This window comes from Phragmites australis, chromosome 7, assembly GCF_958298935.1.
Source record: "Phragmites australis chromosome 7, lpPhrAust1.1, whole genome shotgun sequence".
NCBI classification, from domain to species: Eukaryota; Viridiplantae; Streptophyta; class Magnoliopsida; order Poales; family Poaceae; genus Phragmites; species Phragmites australis.
The window spans coordinates 389,177-400,112 of record NC_084927.1 but is presented as its reverse complement, the minus strand read 5'-3'; the positions used below and the strand labels follow the sequence as shown (position 1 = coordinate 400,112).

At 49.3% G+C, this 10,936-nt stretch overlaps 1 protein-coding gene across 1 annotated transcript; it reads right to left on the bottom strand.

Moving 5' to 3' along the window:
• Window positions 1-1,652: 1,652 nt before the first annotated feature.
• LOC133923799 (disease resistance protein Pik-2-like) lies at window positions 1,653-10,518 on the bottom strand. The gene is made up of 2 exons (XM_062369058.1): window positions 9,165-10,518; window positions 1,653-4,010 (listed from the first exon to the last, which is right to left on the bottom strand). Exons 1-2 carry the CDS (start codon window positions 10,103-10,105, stop codon window positions 1,931-1,933), a joined length of 3,021 nt encoding a protein of 1,006 aa, XP_062225042.1. The 5' UTR covers window positions 10,106-10,518; the 3' UTR covers window positions 1,653-1,930.
• Window positions 10,519-10,936: the final 418 nt, after the last annotated feature.

The following is a 10,936-nucleotide window of genomic DNA, read 5'->3' as shown; positions in this document are numbered from 1 at the left end:
CAGACCTACTCTGACCAGATGGACATGAGAGAAGCACGCAGAGGCTGGCCGGTGGGCCCCCTGCACCTGCTAAAGCTGGGGCGTGAAGGCCGACGAGACCGTCCAAGGGACGCTTTCCAACCCCCTGTAATATCTAACTGTAGCCCCATGATGGTTGTTTTTCATTTATGGTTTACGGGAACTTGTGCCCTCGTTCTGGGCACGCCCCGAAAAGCCTCCCCCGGTTGTATAAGAGGGGGGAGCACTTCGTAGGGAAGAGTTGGAATAGAAGTTTATCAAGTTCAGAGAGACCGAAGCTCAAGGCTTGATAGATAGACAAAAAACTTTGTAACACAGAGATCCAGAGAAAGGCATTCTAAGAGCCTAATAGCACATAAAACACATAGAAGTAGGGTATTACGCTCCGTGCGGCCCGAACCTGTATAAATCCCTTGTGTATTCAGTTCCACTAGCCGACGATCATCCATCCCGCCTAGACCTTATACATTCGCATTAAATCCACGCGCGAGGCGGATCCAGAATCAGCCCCCCGGCCGAATCTCAAAAGGAGATCCCTCAGAATCTCCGCTTGCAGTGTTCATCAACTGACACATGTGCTATTGCTATATACATGTGCAATGGAGACTTAGCTATTTTCAACCCATCTAAACTTAGGGTGAGAGAGGTAAGCACACCACTCCTTGGCTTCAAGGTTACCATATCCACCTAAGGCAGGTAACCAAAATCAGCTTCAAAGCACATACAAACACCCCATGCGGGCTCAGATTTGGCTTACCAATCAAAAACTCAGCTCATCTGACCCCATAGCAGCCGTCTACCAAACACTCTTCTTTTCAAAAAATACGGTTCTACTCAACCTACTTTTACTCAGCGAGGCTATACGATACAACTCTATAAAACTCTATCTGAAGAGCCAAACACACTCCTTATCTCTTCCCGGATCCCCATCTGTATTGCATAGGAGCGGCAACAACAGAGCTTAGTCCCTCAATGGGATCTCCCTCAATGGGATGCACCACCACGGCCTCGCTCTAGACCGTGAGGTGCAGTGGTGCGGTGCTGCCGATGGCCAGAGCGTCGAAGGATAAGGCAGCAGTGGCACAAGTGCGTAATTACAACTGAAGCAGTTAGGAAGGATAAGGATAGGGAGGTCCATTCCAGCGAGCGAATCACTCTCCAGCCATTTTAGCGTGCTAGGCACAAAACCGAGAAATGCTCCAGGCGATTCACGGTGAAACTGGTGACTCCTACACCCGTTTGGTACAAATTATGCAGAAACACCCGAGAAATGTTTCCGTTTCTCTCAGCCAAACGCCCCCCTAAATAATAATCTTTTTTATTTATACAGTTCATTTGAAGGTATGGTAGGTACTATGGTTGAAAATTTATCAGCGGGTAGATGAAGCTTTTGAAGCGAGGCAATCATTGTTACTTGTAACTTCTTTTGAAATCTTAATGTTTGGATGTTGCTTAATAAATTAGAGCATTTTTAGTAATAAATTATTATTGTTCATAAGGTTCTGAGTGATAGTATGACTACAGCATAAAATTTGCCCAGGCTGTCGAAATTTTTAGCTCGGCCGCTGACTGTCAGCCACTTCTATCACGCTCTGACACAGAAACAGATAGAATCAAGAAGCATGAACTGGGCAAGTATACTCACTGATGTAAAATAACACAATCGTACAGTGTTTCATGCCCCACATGCATTAATCGTAAGAAAGGCTAAAATCACAGACAAATGTAGACAAACACTAAGATATAAAACGAGTAATTTATGGAGCTAAACACAGTAACTTATTTTTAAAATTCTTAAAGGAAAACAAGTGACAGTCGGATCATCTGCAGCTTGCAAGGACTAATTAAGGAAACACACAATCTAAAAAAAAGGGACTGAGAAAACATAAAGTTTTGCAGTAACTTTAATGATTCAGTGATCAAGGGTTATTCTGGGCCTCTTGGTACCAATCCTCTTCGCTGCACTCTTCATCTCGTCTACTATCTTCTTGGCCATGACTTCACCGTCTTCGTCGTTTAACCTCAAACACACCTCTTTGAGTTCTGCAATGTTTTCTGTGCCAAAAATGCCTTCTAACATGTTGAACCGGAGCTCAATACTTTCAAGTTTCGGCATGGCATTTTCTGAGAAACTCAGCAATGGCAAGAGTGGAGCAGAGAAGCGAAGAAGCTTAAGACTCTCAAATCCACCAGCTGGTACTATTATCTCCCCATCGGAGCACAACTTGTTTTGCGCAAGAATGGCCAGAGTTTCTGGACCCTGTTTTCCTGCAGCAAGTGTAAAGGTGAGAGAAAACAATGCCCTGAGATTGCTTAGGAGCCTCAAGTTGTCCGTTCGGAGAGCTGTTACCGAAAGGGTCAACTTGTTGAGAGCATCAAGCTGTGCTATCCAATCGGGGAGCTTGACGATCTTGCCGGACAGCTCAAGGGCAACAAGGAATTTTGGTGGTGAAGACATCTCACGCAGCAATTTGAGAAACCTAGATGACTCGTCATCAATTACGAGGGTGTGCAGAGAGTAGCCAGAGAGGTACTCGATAGAGGAGCTTAGTTCTTTGAGGTCCTCATCCTCAGTGAGACTGACCTTGTAAATGGCGAGCTTCCTCAGCTCGATCAAATGATGAAGGTCCACTGATCCCGCAACGATCTCAATACCAGACAGTATGCGCAGGGCCGTCATCTTCTTCTTCTTCACCAACTCTTCTGGAAGCTTCAGTGCCTTGTGTGTTTTTTTATGGCCACCAAGTATGTTAACCAGCCGTTCAAGATCGCATACGGTTGTAGGCAGCTCGACAATATCCGTCTCCCTTACATCCAAAGTCTCTAGCTTGTCAAGCTTTCCAATCTTTTTTGGAAGCAGTTTAGTGTCCGTTCCTCGGAGGCTCAGATACTTGAGAAGGACCATGCCACATATCTCCTTAATGTGCTGCTGCTTGAAACCCTTGCAACCTTCAAGATCCAGGACCTGTACAATGCCAAACTTGAACAAACCGGACTGCAGTTGGTTCAAGTTCTCAAACACGGTCAACGATCGGACATGAGACAGGTTCATCCCCTCCGTGTCCTTGGCACGTTTGGAATCGCTCACCTGGAGGGACAGCCGACGAACCTTGCTGCTAGGTTGATGCATGAGCCAGTGGCCACCAACCACACTGATGAAGTTTTCTTCGTTTGCCTTGGTTACAATGTGCTCAAGGATCATGTCGTGAACTACACAGGTCTTCACCTTCCCGTTGCTGCTGTGCTGCACTGGCCGTATGATCTTCCTCCTGATGAGGTGATTGAAATACGTCTCTGCAACGTCCTCCACACTCAGTCCTTGCTTCTCACTGACAAAACCTTCAGCTATCCATCGCCTTGTCAAACGCTTCCTGCTAATCTGGTGACCCTTGGGAAAGATGCTCAAATACAGCGAGCAAGTCTTGATCTCAGGAGGCATGTCGTTGAAGCAGTGACTAATGATCCTGCCCGCTTCCTCCTGGGTGAGATCTTCCCCACGATCCTTGTTTGAATCTGGGAGCAGAGTTTTGCAGAGGTCTATCCATTCCTTGAACGATTTGTTGGTGCTGCAGGCCACATGTCCAGCCATGGTAACAAGGACCAATGGTAGCCCCCCGCACATATTCAACAGTTCTTGTGGTAATTGAACTGTTTGTGATGTACTAGATCCTTGCGGTGATTGAACTGCTCCCTCTGAAATTTCTTTTGAATTCCTTTGCAATTCCTCCACCTCAAACAGGATCTTGACATCTTCGCTACCCTTGGATTCAGTGAAGGCTTGTTTAAATAACTCTTTAGGTTTGTCGCCTGTTAGAGCACGAACTTTATGGCTTAAATCACCTGATTCTCTCTGACATGCCGTAGCAACAGCTGGGAACCGTGTTGTAACTATTATTCTGCCCTTTTTCATGTCCTGAGCTGATTGGGGAAATAAGTTTCGGATCTTTCCCCATGTCGTTGTAGACCACACGTCGTCAATTAAAACCAAGTAACTGCAGGGAAAACACAGTTAATGAATGGGAACAAAAGATGAGTCAGCAGCATTACTGTAACGCGGTGCTCTATATCTAATTTAGCTAGATAGTCTGCCCATTGTGTTTGCAGTTTTGTGTTCGTTTTCCTTTTAATTAACCGATGTGGATGTGTGCATCTTAGTTATGCAAAGGTCATGGGTGAACTCTTATGAATTATGCAGTTGTATTTTCTTGATGTAACAATAAGAGTCAATAAAATTTTCATTATCGAAAAAAACATAGTAAAAAAGTTAGATTGAACCACCGGTTCAACCAGAACTGGCGGCCTGCCTAGTTTGGTTATCGAAAAAGATCGAAAACCGCCAAGAAACAAGCATCCAGTTGTTGGAAACTAACGTAACCGAACACTGGAGTGGGCCTTCGGTTCTTCAGTGAGATCCAAAGGCCTGGTAGACAACACACACTTAGCGGGAAACTGTGCACAATAATTAATGTCACCTATCTTTTCAGTTACAGTGCCGGTCTATTTATAGCCCGTACTCAACCACTCCCTATTACAATTTACAACATTACCCCTTTAACTACCACATTCCCGACATATTCGAAGCTAATTTGGTACAATCCTAAGTACATGGCATATTTACAATTGTACCCTTCACCATCCTTAGATTCCAGCGAACACCACCCCTTCGCTCGGGCTCCTGAAGGTCTTACGTAGATGGATCCTTCGGCTCATCTTCGGTCTATTTTTGCGTGGCATCGCGAACTGGTCTTCGGCTAACCTCCGAAGGCCTATCGAAGGCTTCACCTACGATGAAAGCTTCGTCTTCGAAGGCCCATCCCGGGGTCTGGTGGTGGAGGCTGGTCGCCCCGACATGGTTGACCCCGCGAACGTAGTCTCGCCGCTACCTCTTAGAGGAGCCGCCAGAGGTCCCCCTCTCCCATTATGGCTAGAATCACCTGTCTGGCCTGGTCTTCGTCGTTGATGTGCTTCAACGGAGGCGGCGGAGACGGCGGAGGAAGGTGTAGCGAAAATGATCCTATTAGGTCATGATGGTCTATTAGGTCATGATGGTGATTTTGGTGATTAATGATAATATAGTCAATGGGACTAACATGTTTGTCAAGAATATATGTTAGTAGGTCTCATGGATGTAATACATGAAGAAATCACTGCAGCCGGGACAAAGATTGACTGAATTGGAGAAGTTCCAAGAAGATTTGCCTCACTGGATGGTCCGGTATTCTGGTGTTTGCACACACCGGACAATGAACAATGCCAATGAAGAAATTGGTTCAACCCACCGGAAGGTCCGGTGCTTGAGTTGTTCACACCGGAGTATTGCACCAGAGTGTATTTGCTCAAAGGCAGTGAGAAGGAAGAACACCTCACTAGATAGTCTGGTGCTCTGCACTGCACAACACACCGGAGTGTTTTATTTTCGGGCAAATGAAGTTGATCTCACCGGAAGGTCCGATGCTCAGCAGAAGATATACACCAGAGTATTTTGTACAGAGAAGGTGCCAGGTGCTGAAGAAGGGAATTCAAGGCACCAGATGGTTCAGTGATGGATGCTATGTGCACCGGATGAACACGCCGGAGTAATTTACACAGAGAGGCTGCAAAAGGCTCGGATGACTCAAGTGTACTCATCGAATAGTCCGATGATAGAGATGAGCATACACCGGAGTGTTCGATGTTCACAGAGGTTTGGAGTGGAGTTCCAACGGCTAGTTTCTGAGGAAATACTCACTGGATGATCCGATGTTAGTACTACTATTGTCACCGGATCATCCGGTCTTAACAGATTTTCTGAGACATTAGGAAAACGACTAGTTGGCAGGTTTGAAACTATAAATACCCCACCACTCAGTTATTTGAAGGTGTGGCTGTCTAGAGAAGACCAGATACATTTGAGAAGACATCCAAACCACCAAAGTGCTTAAGTGATCATCCAAAGCGATTAAGCACACAGTTAAAGAGTGATTAATGCTTATAAGCCTAGAGAGAGTGTTGCTAGATGATTGCTGCCTAGAGAAGGGATCAAGGAGTGATCATAGCTGTGTACTGAGAGCTACGCTGGCGCCTTGGAGTCTTGATGACTCGTCGGCACCTTGTTGACCCTCCGATTTGGTGTGGAGCGGCGGCAAGACACGTACACGGGGACGCGGATACCCTTGCCTTGGTGGCTCAAGCTCCGAAGTGAAGACGGCGACAAATGACCGGGAGAGAGGCTAGTGGTGAGACCTTGCCTTTGTAGCTTGGTGGCTCATTCGGGTTGAGGCATTGTCTTTGAGACTTGAGGCTCAAGAGTCGTGACCAGAAAAGATTTAACGACCGGGAGCATATCCTTGATGAAGCTCCAACGTGGACTAGGGGTGACATTAATGCCATCAATACCACGGGATAAAAATCCCTTGTGCCAAGTTTATCTCTCTACCTTATTTACGCTTCCGCATTTATATACTTGTAATTTACCTTGCTAGAGTAGGTTGCAATCCTCTTGAGCGGTAGAGTAGATACACTAGATAAACCTAAAGCACATTTAAATAGAAATTGATATAGGTTATCTTTTGAAGTTTTTGGAGCCTTTAGTTTCTAAGTGTCCTAATTCACCCCCATCTTAGAACGTCACCGATCCCTTTAGAGAATTCTGTAGGGCTACGTGATCAACCTGACGACCTGCGGTGGGCCTGCGACCTCCGGGTCACTCGTCGCCGGGGACCCTATCCTCAACCGCACGCGCCGCCTGCCTCTCGAGGTACTCCCCTCGGAAGGTTACGAGGGTCCAGCAGTCTTCAGTGTTATGGCCACGTCTGGGCCCGTGTAGGATGCATCAGAACCCCTCTTCGGGGTGGCCGGACGGGGGTGCGTTGCCGCTCGGGGGGAACCCCAGAGTGGTCCCAACCGCGTCCCCTGGTCCGGGGCTGGTTCAGAATCCCTGGTACGCGGTAGATGTTGTGGATGCCTTACCTCTGGCATTGCTGGGGCCTGCGCCATCCAGAGCCTTCGGCCTCGTTGGAGCCCCTTTTTACGAGGTTAGAGGGCGGGGCCCGAGAGGACTCGGCTTTTGAGGTTGGCCTCGCAGGTTCGGCGAAGGGCTCTGTGACGACAACCGAGGTGTCACCGCGGAGCCGCTCCTCCCCCGCGCAAGCGTATTCTTCGAACTTACACATGAGAGCATTTACCGAGTGCACAGGGTGCCGGTGCAGCCGATCGAAGAGTGGTCTGGAGGCCAGGCCCTGGATCGCCGTGTCGATGACTGATGACTCCGACATTCCCTTTATCTGGGCTTTAGTCTGGGCAAATCTCCAGAAATAATCTTGGAGAGTTTCGCCCGGCTGTTGCCTAACGACGAACAGGCTGCCAGAGATTACAGGCTCGACGAAGATCCCCTAGAAATTGTTGTAGAAGACGTCCCGGAGCTGGGACCAGACGTACATGGTCCCCGGCTCTAGCACCCAGAACCATCAGAGGGCTACCCCTTCCAAGGCGAGGGGAAAACACTTGGCCATTGTGGCATGCCCGCCTCCGTTGGCCTCGATGGCGAGGGCATACGAGCGAACAAACTCCTCCGGGTTCCAATCGCCCATCGATTTAGGGAGTTTGGGGGTCCAGAATCCATCTGGAAAGGGCATGGCCTGCAGGTCCCGTCGGGCCTGGGGCTCGGCCGAGTGCAGAGTGTCCGGGGGTGGCGCCCGGGGATGGTGAGGGGTACCGGTGCCGCCCTTGGTGGCCCATAGAATCGGGAGCCCTACGATGTTGGCCGACCCGAGGGTGACCCCAGTTATGACCGTGGACTGATGCGCAGCCTGTAGGGCCGCCATATGTGCTTGCTGGTTAGTGGCGACGGCCTGTACAGCTACGGCCGTGGAGCTAGAAATTGTCATAGCCCCTTGAGGTGCCACAATGTTATCGCCATGCTGCTGCTGCAGGGCCTCCGAACCGGCAGGGTTCGCAGCATCAGCCGTAGTTAGAACCGTGGCCGCGCTGGCGATGACCGTGGCGCCTTCGTTCCGCCCGAACGTGGACTCATCATCGCCCCCGGTTAGGGTGTTGGCGTCGTTGTAGCGTGTGCTTGGCCGCAGTTGCCGTGCAGATTTTCGCGTTGGTGTGGCCGTGGAGCTAGCTGCTCAGGTTGTCGCCTGGGTGATCTTCTTTGATAGCATCATACCTCTCCTAATGCTTATACGCTCCCCACGAATGGTGCCAGCTGTTGGTGAAAGAAAATATCTTCAACGAACAAGATGCGGCAAAAACCAACTCATAAGAGTGGCTCAAGCTTGAAGAAGAAATGGAGAGGAAAGAGTACATAGAGTTCTCAGAAAATCTATTGTCCTTTAGCTTGGTGGTCAATGGTCAGTATTTATACCAATATTTAGAGTGTAAATGTACAAATATGCTCTTATGAGATTGGTAGAGATACAAGCTTTCTACTATACAACCAGAGCATAAGGTCAGGCCCGTAAAACATTGTTACGACCAGTGGCAGCGGTTATCTCGGCAAGTGGCTATGTCGTTGGTTGTCTATTACGATGCCGCACTATCCAACATATCAAGCGGCCACCACTTGACCGGCATTAAATGATGGTTACATCGTGACAGATATCACGTGACCGGTGGGTCCCTCACCCTCTCCCTAGGCCTCTGGGCTACGCGGCCTCTGACAGTCAGCAGCCTCTGAGGGTCTGGAGGACCCCGAAGGCTTGGGCCTCCGGAGGTCTGGAGGACCTCGAAGACTTGGACCTCTGGATCACTCCAGAGCCAAAGGGTTCCGAAGAGGTCATAAGCATGATGGCCCTTAAGCTTAGACTAACGGAGCCAATAGACGTGGAGGTCGGGGGTGATGACGAGCCCCCTACCCACATATATCTTGGAGTAAGTTGAAATTCTACTGAAATCTCGAAAACCCCGCGTCCTTTGCTCACCGGCTAACAAACCTAAGCTAGGATTAAAAACTAACTGAACCTGAATAAACTGAAGACTGAAAACTAGTCTCGAAAGTGGAAACTAGGAAACTGAACAAGCAGCGCTCAATATTATTTCAACAGTTCTCTTGTCAAAAGTATATCTTGGAGTCCAGCTGAAAATTCGACTGAAATCTCGAAAATTTCTGCTGAGTGTGATGTCGGAAAAAAGATTGGAGAAAGGTTTCGGTGTACGGTAGGTACCTGTGTTTCTTCAAGTGGCTCTGGAGGTCTTCTTTGAGTTGATCCAGCTTGGTGTTGTCTTTCGTTTCGTTTGAGGTGCGGGTAACGTGATCCAGTGCCCCTCGCATGGCCGCTGCCAGACTCTTCTTCGGCGAGCTGCCACGCTGCTCCTGATCGTTGCTCTGTGGCTTGACTTGACTTAGTATGCTACTCAAGATGGCCTCGATGTCGGAGCTCTGAGACACCGTCACCACCGCACGGTGGTCAAACTGATCCCGGAACTTGTCATGCAAGGCGGTGGCGATGGTGGTCTTCCCCACGCCTCCGAACCCAACAATGGACAGCACGCCGGTAGTCGCCTCTCCCGTCACCCACTTCTCGAGTTCTTCCATGTCCTTGTCCACTCCCACGGGGGTCTTCATGGTGACAAGCTCAAGGCTCGAGTCCTGATTTTCGGCAGCATTAAATCCAGTAGCACCATCAGCTGCCACGCCACTGATGCTACTGTCGCCGGATTTGGGGTTGTCGACGCCATACCTGTGGCGTCGCTCGCCGATCTGCTGCGCCCGCATCTTGAGGTTGGAGATTTTGGTTGCAATGTCGCGGCGAGGCCACCACGTCAGGACCTCGTAGACGCTGTTGACGAGGAAGTAGCAGCACATGTCGCTCGGCAAGCCGCGGATGCGGTGGCCCGAGTCATCCACGCAGTCCTCAATGTCGTAGGTGAGGTCGCGGATCTGCTTCATCCAGTCCTTCATCCGGTGGTCGTGCCCGTGGCCGCGGCCATCCCCGGCGGCACCGAGGTCGCGGAGGAAGGACTGCATGCTGGTCAGCTCATCGTTGATGTACTGCAGGTCGCCGGCGACGCCCCTGATCAGAGTGTACTCCTGGGCGAGAAGGCTGCCTAGCTTGCCCAGGAGAGATTTCACGGTGGACTCGGAAGCACCCACCACCAGATCCATAGTGGCCGCAGGCAGACTGCAATTACTCAACCCGTAGAGTGGTGTGGATATTTGGGAGGACTGGTATGGTTATGGCTGGATTGGGAAAGAAGAGCCAACAAGAAATGATATGGTTATGGCAGCTCGGCCGCCGCCTCGGCCCATCCCCTCCGGCACCGACCACCGAGCCGCCTCCTCCGCTGGTGAGCCCCCTCCCCTCTCTCCCTTTCCTTCTCTCTCTCTCTAAACTGGGTCGAGCCCCAAACCCTGACCCTAGCACACCGAGCCACATACCTGTCTCCGCCGTCGGCTTCTTCCTCCGTCACCGGCGCTACACCGCTCCATCCTTTACCTTTGCCGGCACCGCAGCTCTCCCTCTCTCTCCCTTCTCTCTGTCTCTCGCCCTCTCTCCCTCTCTCTCACTTCTCTCTCAGCCGACCCCTCTTCCCCTATGCGAGGGGATTTAGAAACTTAGCTCACAAGATGAAATGAAGATTCAAACAAAAAAGCCAAGTATACAATATTTGACTCTTCAATGAAGATCATGATTATTATATACTCAAATCCCTATCCAAAGATAAAAGAGGTAAGTGTAGCTAGATTCTTGTTTATGGATTTTGTTTTGCTTCTAGCTTATTTGCCTTGTCTAGGATTGCATATGCTCATTTTAATTTATTGCAATGTCTAGTATAGGTTTTCATATGGTAGGTTGCTTGTGTTTATCTCTAACCCATTAGCAATACACATGGTTTATTAGTTGTAGGTCCCTTACATGACACTAGTTTTATATTTGGTATCTTTTATGTGTCATGATCCAATCTATAGTCTAAATCCCCATTGTTATCAATAATA